Source organism: Rhamphochromis sp. 'chilingali' (genome assembly GCF_963969265.1).
Source record: "Rhamphochromis sp. 'chilingali' genome assembly, chromosome: 17".
NCBI lineage: Eukaryota > Metazoa > Chordata > Actinopteri > Cichliformes > Cichlidae > Rhamphochromis > Rhamphochromis sp. 'chilingali'.
Window position 1 is genome coordinate 32,173,274 of NC_137944.1, and position 15,684 is coordinate 32,188,957.

The window sequence follows — 15,684 nt, forward strand, 5'->3', positions numbered from 1 at the left end:
TTCGCCACAGCAAATAGTTATTAATATGCTGGAATTGTTCCTGGTGTGACCCCAGAGTGATTTTTCTTTATTACAGATGGATACACGCACGTGTATAAATTAAGAAAACAATACCTGATCTGTTATTATTTTTTCTGTGGATTATGAAGACTAATATTTGCTGTCCATTCACGTAAACACTGAGATCCAAAATATATTTAGATCCTTTCCTAGTGGAATAACTGTAGATAGCAGCACACTGGGTTATAAATGAATGAACTGATTAGAATAAAAGCTGCCTTTGCTTTCAAGGAGAAAATAAAACTGGATGAAATTTTCTATTTTAACTCTTGTTTTGTTTGTTCTATCAGTTTTTTTTTTCAATATTTTGCTCCCTTCCTGTAATAGAAAATGTTGTTGCATCATTGAGTGACTCCATTCTTCTTCTAACCCCTGAGTTGCATCCAGTGCAGCCAGACACTGACCCAGTGAAGAAAAACCCTTAATACTCTTTCTTTCTTTCTTTCTTTCTTTCTTTCTTTCTTTCTTTCTTTCTTTCTTTCTTTCTTTCTTTCTTTCTTTCTTTCTTTCTTTCTTTCTTTCTTTCTTTCTTTCTTTCTTTCTTTCTTTCTTTCCTTCTTCTTCTTCTTGTTCTTGTTCTTCTTGTTCTTCTTGTTCTTCTTGTTCTTCTTGTTCTTCTTGTTCTTCTTGTTCTTCTTCTTCTTCTTGTTCTTCTTCTGAAAGTAAAACACATTTAGGCTTTAGTTGATTTAAATACTTTAAACACTTTGATAACTTAAAATAAAACCTAAGAAAATACTTCTCAGGGACAATTTGGCCATTAAGCTCCTCATCCACAGCCCCGTAGAGACATTTAATTCTCCATCTTCATTTCTGCTCTCTGCTCCTGCTCTGACAGTTATATGAAGTAGGATAATATAATGATCCCCGATTCCCAGATCAGAGATTTGTTACATGTGCATATGAAGAATAGCTGATGCATTGAATAACCTAAATAATATCTGTTTGTTTGTTGCTTTACATTAGTTTGTCACTGCATTATAATGCCATGTTTTTTATGAAACTTGCATGTTTTTTTAAACAAGATGACTGTAGACTTTGTGATGTCACAGGAAATAAATGTCAGTCAGAGCAGATTTAAGTGTAAACTGCAAGCATTAATTAAGAGCAAGAAAATGAGGGTGCGTTAGATTTTTATTTCCTGAGAGCGCTCTTATGCATGCCTCCCACTCCCAACACTGGAGGCCTCATTTTGCAAACAGAACACACACACACAAACACACAGACACACATCTGTGGTCTGTCTTTCCTCTGTCCTTCTGTCAAATGAGTCCATATGGCATCTGTCATGTCGTCTGCTCTCTTTTTTATCAAAGTCACATCACAGCTGCTCCCATCTCCTCTGTCAGCTGATGTTTTTTGTGTATGTTTGTGTGCTGTAGCTCCTTCAGCTGAGCACAGTTTCAGTGTCAAGAAGCTGTACTCAATGCAAGAGTAGTATAGGAAATTACCACCAGCCTCCTGGCTTGTTTCGCAGTTGCCCTAATAACGGATTTCCTGCCTAAATTCAATCTCAACTTAAATTCTAGGGTTTTGTTTCTTGACACAGGAAGTAACAAAGCCAGTCTCAAAATCTCCTTGTGAACAGAAGAAAAAGGTGTGCAGCATTAACCCCTCCATCGTGTAAACATTTCAGACCAGGAGTGGTCATTTTAAATGAGCTGTGGCCTTGTTTTGACAATATAGAATAGAATAGAATAGAATGCCTTTATTGTCACTATACAGTTGTTCAGTGAGATACAGAGCATCTCCAACAGTTCTGCAGCACTATATACATATGAGCAGTATTAACAGAAACAAAATATATGAAATGTAAAAATATACAATCTGATGTAAAAAAGTAAATATGTAAATAAATAGTGTGATGTATATACAGTTCGGGTTATTGCACATAGAACATGGTATTGCACAGTGGTGGTTTATAGGGGGAAATGGGAAAATGGAGGGATGGGACTGTGTTATCGGTAAGTGTATGAGTTAAGGGTGGTTATGGCCTTTGGGAAGAAACTGTTCTTGAGTCTGTGGGTCTTTGTGTTGATGCACCTGTAGCGCTTCCCTGAGGGAAGCAGGCTGAACAGGTTAAAACCAGGGTGGGAGCTGTCTTTGATGATGTTTGCTGCTCTGCTGAGGCAGCGGGAAGAATAAATGCCCATCAGGGAGGGAAGAGAGCAGCCGATGATCTTCTGTGCTGCCTTGACTACACGCTGAAGTCTCGCTCTGTCCGCCTTAGTGCAGCTGCCGTACCATACTTTGATACAGCATGTTGGCAGGCTTTTTTTTGGGGGGGGGGGGCTAAAAGCTTTTTTCCTCCTGTTCCCAGTGTTGTCTTTCGCTCTGTGTAGGGGGAGGAGCTTATGCACATGGTGAAACAGAGAGCAAAGCAGAGGAGACAAGCTAGCACAACCAAAAAGAAAAAATGCTTTGCTCGGTGCACACACCTCACAAGTATAACAGCAAATTCTGGTTGGAAACAGACACATTTTAAACATGCCACCAAACCCTAATATTACTAATATAGTTAATAATATAGTAATATTAGTTCAGCCACTAATAAATACATAGATGAAGTGCCTCTCTCTTGCTGTGTTAAGTTAACCTGCTGCCACGTTGCTGCTGTGCTGCTGTGGTCAGACTGCAGAAGTAGTTCTTGTTTTGCAGTGAAGGTCATCCTAACCAGAACTTGCAGCGGGTGGAGCGCTGGTTCATGTGGCAAGGCTGCAGAGCAGAGCGAGGACTGCCAGCTGCAGTCTATGAACGTGGAATGCAACTTGATTAGCTTGGCCATTTATTTATTAAGCACAAACAACTTGGTTTAGTTCTGAAAGCATCCTTTCACAGCATGCCCATCCCCCACCATAAGTTGAGTATATCTCTGTGGAGACGCTGCACCAATAACAGCCAGCTCAGCAAAACGTCTTACAACACCCTGTGTTTCCTGTTCTTATGTTGCAGTGTGAAAGCCGGTGAAGAAGTGGACGCGAACCTGTGAGAGACGGGAAGACTTGAAGAAACAGAGTAAAGGATCTGATCCGGACCGTCCCTGTGCCAAGTGGAGGTTTTCCTGGAGGACTTTCTCAGCTGTTTTCAGAGCCGAGGCTCTGAACACTTCCTGCTCCTTTTCCACTCTTTTTATTTTTATGTGGTTGGAATCACGATTTCTGACTGCTCTTTTGTTCCAATCACAACCAAAACCAGGTGCCAAACCGACTGTGTCAAGAGAAGAAGCAAAAAAATCTACAACTCTTCATATAAAGAGTTTATTTAGTCACCCAGCTTTGGATACATCACCCACAAATACATTAAAACATCCAACGTCCCATTAAAACCACATTGAATTTCAAGATAACGTCTGTAAAAGTTTATATATCCATTCCGTTTGGTCGATGTTTGCTGCTTTTAATGTTAGAACTTCGTGATTTTTCTCACTGGGGCGGCGATCAGTGCATTATTGGTTCAAAGTGCTTTATAGACAAATCCTCCAGCTGTCGGTCTGCTCATGGTTATGCATAGCAGAGGAGGCGTGTGGTAAGCTGTGATAACTCTGACGGCGTTTGACTGACAGGCAACACGAGCCACGTCAAACAGATAAACAGAGGCAACACCACCGCCACCGCTGCTGCTATCTCAAAGGCTCGGAGGTACGCCGTCGTTTCAGTCTGCGCTGTGAAACACTGTTGACACTTTGCCTATCTCCTTCTTCCAGTCGCTTCTACGAGAGAGGCCTCTCGCCCTTTTGTCGTCTTCTGTTTCTTCCACACGTGGCTCTTGATTACGCCGCGCCGAACAACCTAAAAAGCCCCCTTTATCTACTCCCAGTGACCTCTTACACCTTTTTTGCGTTCTTCCTTTTATTCTATTAAAAACATGCAATTTAAAACCTTTCACTGTACTTTCATTTTTTGTGGAAGGAAATCAAATTTGTAAAGATATTTAAAAATAACAAAAAAGAACATAACCTAAAGCCATACTGAACACCAGCCATACGAATACATTTACAGAGCTCACGATGTTGAAGGTCTCTACAACAAAGTGATCCTCAGTCACGTCGGTGCACGCACACACACATTCAGGGAGTCGATGAAGAAACTGCTAGTGACCCGAAATTTCATTCCTTTGGATGAAAGAGCGGCTTTGTAAGTTTTTTCTACCTGCGTGTTTTTAGATCGCACAGCCTGTGGTGTCAAGCGTGGCAGTGGTCGTGTCGAGTTCCCATCATCACCCTGCGTTCCTCTGTCTTGACGGATGAATCCGGACAGTTTCATGTCTGTTCTGTGGGCAGAACCTCGCTGCCCTGCTAGAACCGGGCCCAAGCCCTCCTTCGTCCTCTTCTGCTGGGCCAAGCTAAATTCAGAGCAAAGACACTCGCGCGAGGGTATCAAACGCACATAGATCCTCGCTTTGTTCTGTCATCTCTTCCTGTAATTCATCCACCAGATCCTCGCCATCGATCACTCTTTTGTGAATGCCTTGACACGCTCGCTTAATGAACTGATGTCTGTCCTCCGGTAGCTGCTGGAAGGACTTCTTTCTTATAGATTTGATGCTGCTTAATGCCGTCAGTGATAGTACCTTTATTAGTTGCGCTCACAGCCCACGACTCATAAATTCACCGTTCCATTGTTCGAAACCAAAATTTCAAGCATACTGACCTTTACTGCTCCTCTTCCTCTAAATTCTTTGAAAGGGAGATTTGGTTTATTGGGCAAACTGTGAGCGTGGCGTAAGAGAAGTTTAAGTAACAGCTTGTGCCAAATTTACACGGACTTCCTCTCAGCTTGTTCACCAAACAGAGCTGAGATCTCTAAAGCTGCCAGCACTGTTGTTTACAGACACGAGACACACGGAGCTCGATGTTTAATTTGATTTCATTTCCATGTATAATTTTCACACATTAGTTCTCCACCCAGGACAACAGAAGTGCCAAACTCCGAGAAGAATACACCCAGCGTCTGTGAGAGCTCATTGAATACAAAGTTTACATTCAGCACTAAATGTTTACAGACCACAGTTTTCATTGCAGTTTCTTACATGACTTTTGTGCCATAAACAGCTCCCAGAACACCCTGCATTCAGAGACATAGGACTCTTCTTCTGGACGAGTCATTATACGACGAGTTTACAGTTTTTCATACTCATTTTGTTTACAGAAAACGTCTCAATACTGCCTGTTTTGAAGATTTTAGGCCAACGGACTGTAAAACGGCACTTTGTCGACCGACAGACCAAAATTAAACATTTAATACCTGCTGCCATAAAACAAACCCACATTATTCTCTATTTCTAATCAATTTTAAGTTAGATTACTTTAGGTCTACAGCCATTGTACAGACACATCGCATAGGGCCTAAAAAACTCTAAAAGACCTCAATGTTTACAAACGCTGCTTATGGGAAGGATTTGTATTCAGACGGAAATGTTTACATTCAGATGACGGAGTGACACGCCAAACGCATTCATGAAACACTGCTCGAACAACGTGAATCTGCTGAAATCCAACCCAAGGGATTAGTTCATCAGACTGCAGATAAAACTTTTCGTAATGGAGGGTTTTTTTGGAGGATCTCGCTGACATTTGAAGCTGTTTGTGACTTTTTTGGCTCGAGAACTTTGTGATAAAACAATGACGTCTAAAATATTAAAGGGGATGCTTTGCTTATCCCTTATCCTCTTGCTTTTCTCCTGCCTCGCTGTTTCCACTGTAACCATCACCACTCGGCGACGCGCTGTCGATGGTGATATCAGGACTCTGACCGGCAGGGGCGGCTCTGCCGCTTCTGGTAAAACGAGTACCACCTTGTTCCTCCTGACGGGCTACAAGCCGCCACTCCCACGGCTGCCTGCCGGACCCAAAGTGCCGCCAAAAGCGGCAGAGGTGGAGGACGGGGATGATCCACCGGTCATGGCTGAGCTGCCACCAAAGCCCCTCCCTCAGTCCATGTTGCCAAGGAACGTAACGGCAGCACTGAAGCCTCCCCTCGGTGCGGCCCAGGTGGCTCCAGCCCCGAGACAGCTGGTGGATGTGGACCTGTGCAAGTAATGTTGTCAGAAATTCTGTGTAGTGTTTATCACTGTTTTTGTTAAGTCTTAAAAGCTAATGGAACATGTTTCTGTATGTGGGCTCTTTTAGTTGTGAGAACTTTTAACTAATATCCATAAAATGAATATTAAAGATGAACAAAGTCGAGGCGTTTTAAACAGAAAGCCGATGCAATGGCGGCGCTTTAAACCTGCATTGTCTTAGCTCCAGCAGGGGGAGACTCTTGTAACTGCAGAGAGAAGTTAGCTGTTGTAAAAATCTATGGAAAAATTACTCGCTTGATTTTTAACTAGTTAGTAAATGAGTTTATAATCTCATTTTCTAGCTTTAAGTGTTTTTTTTATTGCATGGCCATTTAAATTATTGTCCCATGTTAGAGTCACTTGAACAGTAAAGAAGGCTGTGCTTTATGAGTCAGGTAACAGTTTTCTCAGGAGTTCTTAATAATTTGGAAAAAGTATACGGCCACATTTTGAACTACTCAGCTGAAACATGATGAATGTTGTGCTGAATTGTGCTAAACTCCATAAGTTTTAGTAGAATGGTTCCAAATTTGAAAAATCTTAGTGACTTTTATACGTCTATGTTGGCTTTATTTTTCAGACTAGGAAGCTGCATTCACATTTTACACTCTCTCTAATCAAATAGGAACGGAATGGGGTTGAGCCCATGTGTGCTGTATGAGCATGCAGTGTCCTTAGTCAGAATTATCCCTTGACTGTAATGTCTTTATTTGAAAGCAGACACTGACGGTCAAAAAACTGAACTCAAAGCTTCAGTACGGGACTTCACCAACCACTGAGTCATATCACAATGCCCACATCCATCCTTTATATACAGTCTATAATTATGTCAAAGAAATGTTACTGGATGAGACATCAGTATGAGCTAACTAGAATTACAGGACACGTAAAAACATCTTTTATTGTTTGAGCAGGAAAGGAGGATAAGTGCTAAATTATTAAGGTAACCTAAAATGAAATCTTTGGACATGGAAACACATTTTTGTCAGCTAAAATCATTCCAAATATCTATATACATTTTATATTAGATACATTTTTGTAACTGTTCCAGAGTTGAAAATTGTGGATGCAACAGTGTGGCCAATCTGTGGGGCTGAAGCCAAGGTCTCGATAATGTATCAGAGCACAAAAGCTTGGATCAGTGTAGCTCTAATCCAAACTATTTTAATCTGTTTTGAAAAACTATACTCCATTAGGAATAGCAGGTCAGCAGAGTGAGCTGTTAAAGCATCAACATGTGTTTTGTCATGGTACCAAGAGAAGCATCCAATTCTTCTACAGCTGACATAACTCATATTCCACAATCGGGTCAGAAATTAAATTCTTAGCAGCTGTTCAGGCATTTTTAGTTCTGGGGTTAAGTTGACATACAAAATGTGAATTAAAAAAAGTAAATTCTAGACAGAAACATCAGATTACATGAACGTAAATGGCTTTTAATAAAAATGTAGTTGAAATATCACGATTTTCCTTGTTTTATATCTTCCGCTGTGCTGAAGTTTTGCTTGTCGTCGAAGGCCTGCGGATCTTTTTATCGCCCTAATTTACATCCATCAATGTGATGGCTTGATCACTCTGGATGCCATAAAAGCGAGGCACATCATGATTCCCCTCCTTCAGCTCGGATCTTCATCTCACAGAAGCTCATATTTTTCACTGAGAGGCGTCTTGCTGTTGCTAAGCAACGTATAATCAGCTCTAAGTCAGATGTGTGTTGGCGAGCCACACGCTACGACTATCAACAGCAGCTACATTCAGGCACAAGAAAGCAGCACGAAGCGCTGCAGTGAAGACAGAGCTCCGTTCTACGTTTTCCTTTGCGCTACTCTGCGAGCCCAAAAAGCTCTCCGCAGAACAAATGCAGGATTTACCTAAAACATTTATCGCCTTTGAGACGACGAGTTTTAGCTCGGAGTGCTCAGAGAGGTCCTGCAACAATAAAGGTAATATCTCAGTCAGGGGAAGTCCATGAAAGGCTTCAAAGCCAGTTCAAAAGCAGTAACAAAAACCTCCCACTGCTGCATCCACACCTAATGTAGAGCCACATAACCCTAATGTGACTGTTATGTTGCCACTCTCCTCCCAGCAAATGACAAAGCAAGACAACAGTGATGTCACATCCTCTGCTTTGGTGGTGTTGTGCTCAGTTGTGCACCTCTCAGTTTTTGTAACCTCACACGGTTTGTGCCGGTACCATCACAGTTTGAAAAAAGGAGACTTTGGACAAAAATGTGATTTCTTTGCTTCAGCTTTTGACTTTTTCTCCTCCTACATCAGCACTGATGTGGAGGTTTTGTCTGAGTGGCGACAATAGCACCCTACATGCAGGCATAAATGCTACAGAGCTTTGGCGATGGCACTGTATAATGGGGCCCCAAAGCCTGAGGCTAGGGCCTAGCCTGGGATGCACCTACGTAAAACTTCAACTACACAATACAGCAACTGCAGGATTATACTGCAACTGCAAATATACCCGAGTAGAATTAAAATAAGCTTGATCACAGTTTTGAAAAAAATGTCCAGTATTTGACCAGTTGATCCATTAAATGGACCCAGCATGACCCTTGACAGTTGTCCTAAATCTAGAGTTTAAAACAGTGACATAAATCTCTGGTCAGACAGCACAGCAGGCAGCTAAACATAAGATCATATAGTGGATAAAGTCTGCAGAAACTGTCGAATAAGCATGATTTTAACACTGAGGAGCAGTAATGTCATATAAACAGTATACTACACATATGCAACACAAAGGCAGCTCACTCAGTTGTTTGCTGGGTATTGCATTCCTGAGATATGGAGTATCACAAACACTTAAAAGAGGCTCAGGACTGGCAGTAAATTTACAAATGGCTTTCAGATTTCACTAATATTTCAAGCTCCAGATCACAGCACTAGGCTTCACACCTCTACCAGTTTGTGGACATTCACTCTATTCTGTTATTATTTTTTCACCAGTGTTTTAGTGAAAATAACCATTCTTTTTTTTATTAAGAGTTCTGTCTTTAATGTACTTTAATGTAGCGTCAGGAGGTAAAGATGTGGGAGAAGATTGTATTGGCAGAAATCGAAATTATGATGCATGCCAAACGCTCACATCCTGTGAACTTTCAGGGTCAAAGAAGAACCTTAAGCAGCAGAGGCGCGGTACACGACGGCATTAATGGTACGTTTTTACCAACTTTACTCCGCAGGGGTTACTATGATGTGATGGGGCAATTTGACAACTCGTTCAACTGCTCCCAGGGCAGTTACATCTACTGCTGCGGCACCTGCCACTACCGGTTCTGCTGCGAGCACCAGAGGAACCAGCTAGATCAGGATTCCTGCACCAACTACAAGTCCCCCGACTGGGCTGACCCGCAGGTCCCCGTCACTGTGCCCGCGGTGAAAACAGACCCCGACTTTGAGACGTTTCCGCAGCAGAGCAGCAGGTCAGAGTCTGGATGTGTCAGTCACAGAGCCATCAGAGGAAAAGTACAATATATTAGAATCATCTCGAAAGCAAAGATAAATAAAGAGCAGCATAATTTGTCAAAATAACCTCCCGATCTTGACAGAAACAAGTTAATTTAATGAGTAATATTTGCATTAAATGTTTTTAAAAAATAATGTGTTTGCATATTTATTATTTACAGATGAATTTCAGGGGTATAGAGTTGGTATTCTTTTGGATTTTTCATTTTGAGCACATTTTTAAGAAATCAAGGGTAAAAACAAGTTGAAGTAATTGCATAAGCACTAAAATCTTTCTAAAAATTTGTAACACTTTCTGTAAACGCTATTTGTAAAAATAAAAAGTTTGTGCTGTGTGTTAAAAAATTGCTTGAAGAGGAGCTAAAAACTTTTAACAATGAAACAGAGTTCTTGTTTGATCCTGCAACAATGAGGAAAAATAGTATCACCTATGAATTTCTATTGATGCGCCCCTAATTGTACTTGAAGTACAATATTATTTCCAATTAAGGCTAGAGACATGAATCGTACTGAAAATTTACTATAAAATGAAAAAGAAGCTGAAAAGCGTGTAGTTTTTCCTGCTGAGTGCCCTGATGTAATTTCTTTTCTATAAACAGCACGGCCTATGTGATCGGAGGTGTGATCTCCTTCACTGTGGTGGTGGCCGTGGGCGTCAGGATTGCCTTCAGCAAGGTGGCTCGTCGACCCCGAAACCGAGACATCAACATGCCCAGGTGAGACTGCTGGACGGGTGCTTGGCTTCTCAGTTTAGACGTACAGCAAAGACACGAAACCCGATGCTATCCACGAGGAGCACAGACGGTGAAGCCAGATTCTGCCAGGCATTAAACGCTGCTAAGAAAAGACCATTCAGAGAAAAAAGTTAAATTGAAATGTCTTTCTAAAAATTCAAATGCAAAACGTATGCTTATGATCAATAAATATCTGTGAAATGTCTGCATATAAAGATGGGTGAAGTCCTAGTTTGAAGAGAATCATCTTAGTCACCTGTAGAGGTGCATATGGCCAACTTGTCAATCACAAGTCATTTCTGCCCTAAAAGGTACTTTAAGTAAGCCATACTATAACTTATAAAAAATACGCTTGTTGTATTAAACAAGAAACTAGTGACTGAGCCCCTAAACTAGTCAGGAAGGTGTTTACTGAGGTCATAAATCAGGTGACCGGTGGGCTCTTTTTTTCATAGACTTCAATGAACCTGGAAAAGCAGAGGGAGTCTCCCCCTGCTGGCCATTGGAAACAATGCAAGTTTAAGACTCATTTCAGCTTTCAGTTACAGAAATTGTGTCTATGAAACCAATTATTCATGTCTCCTTTTAATCTAGTTGTTGCTATCTTGGTAAATGATTATATATTACACATGCGATTATATTAATATTAATAATAATAATAATAATAATAATGATCTTCAGCCAGAGGTGAGGTGTTAAAACGTCTCAGTTTGCAGCGGAACATGAAAACTTTTAAGACATGTGAGACTGAGGTTTTAGAAGATTTACAAACAGATCAAAGTGAAACGTAACTGCATTATTTTCAATGATAGGATTGCTTTGGACACATTCGGAAAGTGCTCTGAAGTATAACTGACTGAGAAAATGTTTCCTCCACATGATCTTTTCTCACTATTCTCCTCACATCTGTTGTTCCTCTTGTCTTTCTGCCCTCGTGCTTCTCTCCCTCCGTCCTCCCGCTGCTGCGTCAGATCACTGGTGGATATCTTGCGTCACCAGTCGAGCCCCGTGCAGCAGGGCGAGAGGAACAACAGCACAGTGCTGACGACCACCTCAGACGGACGCACATCCAAAAACCTGTACACCCCCATCCTGCAGATCAAAGACAACCGCAGTGAGTGACGATTATTATATTCAGGTTAAACGAGCAATGAGGCCAGCTTGTCTCGTCCCCAGTGGAAAAGGTGGTAATTGTCGCTGCTCTTGTTTCAAATATCAGCAACACACTTCTTACTTCAGGTGGAATACATTTGTTGTGAGTGAATTGTTGCCAGATGTTGTTTCATTTAAAAAAGCCCCCTGAGATTATTGTTTAACATCAGTAATCTCAGAGGGTCTTTTGAAATGAAACAACATGGATTCAGACTTTTAAAGGGTTGGCTTCCTGTCTGGATTCACCTTCTGCTCTTTATTACTCAAGTGATCTTGCAAAAATGTATTCATCTGAATTAAAACATAAAAGTATGCATTGAATTTAACAGTTTTTAAATCTGAAAAATAAAATGTTTAGAGATGTGTTTTATTTTTTTAAAGGTTAATTCTCATTCAGCTTTCTATATTTCTGCACAAACATGACCTGCACACAGATGAGCTGAAACATTTTGACCACTCACAGATGAAGGAAATAACTTTGCTTAAATTTGCCCATTGGGAGGATGAGGATACTTCCTGGTCTAACCACTCGCTCAATAGGACACCAAACTCCTTGCAACCAGGAAAATCTTGGTTGTCCAGTGATTGCACTTGGTTTTTTTTCCCAGTCTACAAATGATTGCAGCTAGTTGTTGTTGCAATCAAGTTGGTTACTTTCCACTTTCAATTGTTTTGCAATTGTAGAAGCCACCTGGTGAGCGTCAGTTTGTCTCCAAACAATCGAGGTCCAACTCGGACTGAATGCAGTCACTGACAGACAGACTGGAGAAGGTCTGCAAATAATTGGTGTAATGTTCAAACTCAGACAGACTGCAGAAATGTTGCAAACTTGTCTCCGACACATCTGTTTGCAATCAAGGATCTGATTCACTGGCTGCCATTTAGTTGTTCTCTGCTTATGTTTCTATATAAAAGAAAGGTTATGTCATTTTGCAATCAACTATGTCACTATTTGTGGAGGACCATCTGAGTTTCTATTTAATATGTATGAGCTTCTGGCTGGACTCTGACTGTAAGTAGTTAATATGAAGTTTTCTTAAATTAGGTTTTCCGTGTATGTAGCTCAGCAACAGATTTGTGATTTTTAACATTTTACCAAAGTTAACTGTGGTTTATCATAAACAGCTTAACTGACATTCAATTGCAAACACACTCACTCCCTTTTATAAATAATTTAAGCCTTTGTGAAGATGACAAGATCATTGGACACAGTTACAATCCTTTTGGTTGTGCCGTCTCCAGCCAGTGTTTTCCGCAGGGTGAGTGTAGCATTTGGGGGACTTTGGCCTGCTATTAATTTGAGCAGTGACTCAGTCACGGTCACCTTTATACCACAGCATGCCAGCACTCTTTTCTCTGCAAAGCACGGGATGGAAACCTGCTTCTGCTGCAGCAGGTACTCCGATTGTTGCAACTTCATAATGTTAGCTTATCCTGAAACACAGACTGTGCAGCTCATCTGTATAACAAGACAAACAGATTTCAACCTTAAGGGAGTTTCCATATACCTACTAGTATCACAGATAACTTTAATAATTATATCCTAAAAAAGCTGTAAGTTATGTATGCACACTCTCTCCACCCTCCCTTCACTCTTCTATTGATTGTAATTTACAGCCAAAATGAGACACAAACATATCATGAAAGTGAATTCTTTTTATCACTCAGGAGAAACAAGATATGTTGCTTAAATAACACATATGGTTAGACTAAGTAGCCTGGGATAGAGTCAAATTCTCACCCTGAATAATTGTTTCAGTCTGCACGAACAGCCAGCTTTGCAGGGTATTATGTCAGGTATGGGAGAAATGAGCACCTTAAGCTGGTTTAGGCACACAGAAAGTACTAACAGGTTAATAGACTGGTGGTCCCAATGTTTTGGCTCATCAGTGTTTTAAAAAGTGTCTTTTAAAGGTTCCTTTATGTTGACTGTCACTTTTTTCTAAATAGTGCTACCACAGGGGGATGTGTTTTATATTTTGTATGAAATGTTCAGGTTGAATCTCATGATTTAAGCTTTAATATAAGAAAAACCTCCACTCCTATTTAGATGCTTATGTTGCCCACACACAGAGGAGCTTTGTGTTGAATCTGCTGAGGAAAAATGCTGCAAACACTAGAACACTAAAGTCAACACGATCATAGAATTAAACGCAGCGTTTGTGTGATTTCACAAAGTTTTTCCTCTCTGGTGATTATCAGAAGGACATGAATGTTTCTGTTTTCTCACACAGGAAAATCACAGAAATGAAACACACACACATTTCTCTCTTTACCTCTGCTTTATCTCTCTGTCGCTCTGTCTCGTCTTTCACTAAACCAGCTCTCTCTTCTTTCAGCCTCTCTAGGAATTCGATTGTTCTCTGACTCTGCAAATAAGGTTGGAAAATTGCAAATTCCAGCCAAGAAAAGATGAAAAATGTGCCAAATATAGTGGATTTTTTAAATTATTTATTTAGCTGCTCTTGATTCTCTTGAGGTAAAAATGGTAAGAGCGCCTTGTAGTACCAAAGCTTCACATTTTAGCAACTGCAGAAATTATGAAACTAGATTTTTTGTGTAGTTTACAGACAGGAGCTGAGAAATCTTTTTTTTTTATTGTTGAATAACAATTCAGCTTTTGAATTGCTAGAAAACGGCAGTGTCTTTTCAGTCTCTTGTGTCCAACGGTTACTCTAAAGCTCAGCTTGCAATCATAAAAAGGGAAAGACGGTGAAAATCTGCACTTTAAAGAGTTGGAACTTTGCTTTAAAAGGACCCACTGTGCATGTTTCCAACTCTAGACTCTGCTAGAGGTGCTTTGTATGAGTCACAGTTCAAAATAATTGTTATTTGTAACATTTGAAAAACCTTTATTCTCATTGGCTGCCACTTGCAAAGAGACTTTAATAGCAGGTGGGTGTGGCTTCTACACCTGAGATGACCGTTTAAGGATATTCGCGTGCTGCTTCACAATGCAAAGTAAAAACCAAACGACCTCACTTTTGCCAGTGTTGCATAAAAGATTTAATCTGGGGGTTGCCAGTTCGATTCAGTTAATTGCGACAACCTTTGTCATTTAAATAAGAAATGCAAAAGTCAGCTCATTCCTGGAGGGACTGAGTCTGTCTCTTTTCTGTCCTCCCCTCTCACTGTCCTGTCTCACCCACTGTCTCTCTCTCTCTCTGTCTCTTTACTGACACAAATGCTTACTCGACATGCCTCCCGTGTCTCTCGAGTGGCTGTCCCATCAGTTTGTCGGCTCTGCTCTCTTTGCAGCTGGGAACTTGCACCATCATTTTAACCAGCAGGGGTCTGCTTCCAGCCCCAAACACTCTGCTACCATCGGTAAGCCTCGTGGTTAGCAGCCCAGTGAGCCGGACTCGCAGCCTCACCTCCACCACTGTCTGTCTGTCTCGATGTCAGTATGACGGCCTGTTGTGCTGCGCTCTTAAAACAGCTGTGCCATTGTCAACCCCACCCTGTGGCTACGCGCAGATTTGTGCTCGAAATCACAGCGTGCTGTACGTTTCCAGTGATTTCCCCCGTCACACGGTTGTGTTGAATCTGACAGATCTTTCATAAGAGTGTGAGCTTAAACTTGTCTGGCCTGCCCTTTGCTTAATGCAAGCCCGTCTTCCCTATTCACTCACTCCCCCCCACAAGCCTGCTTCCAGATGTGCTTGTTCGTCCTTCCTCCTCTCTCTGTGCAGCAGTGATGTGCAAGTGTGATACCAAACTTCGAAGGAGGTCACCGCTTTAACCCGAGTCTGTTTTCGCAGGCTTTACACGAAGAAAACAGAAAAGCAATGCTAGCGCGAGTGATTCATCTCCACCAAAGGTCATTGTGCTGCACCCAGGAAACACATGAACTCCTACTGCAAGTCAGATAATTATCTGCGAAGGCTGATTTTATGCCTCTAACATGACTCTGACAGGATACAGGATAAGGTTGCCATGGAAATATGATGGTGTTGATGGAGATGAGCATGATTTCCATTTAACTTTTTAAGTTGTTTCAGTGCCAGTTTTTGCAAGCTATTACACCTACATGTGCCCCTCATGCAGCGGATTACACAAGAAGGCAACAGCAAAGAGTAAAACCGGCTGAGAGGACAGCAAATATTAACCAGCAAGTACAATTACATCATCATTTTCAACTTAATTCATCTAAGGAGAGACACTACGGGGCAAAAAGTGTAAACATTTTGTATTATTACATAAA

The 15,684-nt window shown here is 41.1% G+C and overlaps 1 protein-coding gene across 1 annotated transcript in view; it reads left to right on the top strand.

The window, feature by feature from the left end:
- shisa7b (shisa family member 7) overlaps nt 1-15,684 on the top strand; it is a 51,413-nt gene that overhangs the window by 18,217 nt on the left and 17,512 nt on the right. Inside the window, exons 3-6 of the mRNA XM_080862835.1 lie at nt 3,013-6,093; nt 9,312-9,551; nt 10,194-10,310; nt 11,300-11,442. Of these exons, the coding sequence (XP_080718961.1) occupies nt 5,681-6,093; nt 9,312-9,551; nt 10,194-10,310; nt 11,300-11,442 (913 nt within the window). The 5' untranslated portion in view covers nt 3,013-5,680. The remainder of the gene's footprint in view (nt 1-3,012; nt 6,094-9,311; nt 9,552-10,193; nt 10,311-11,299; nt 11,443-15,684) is intronic.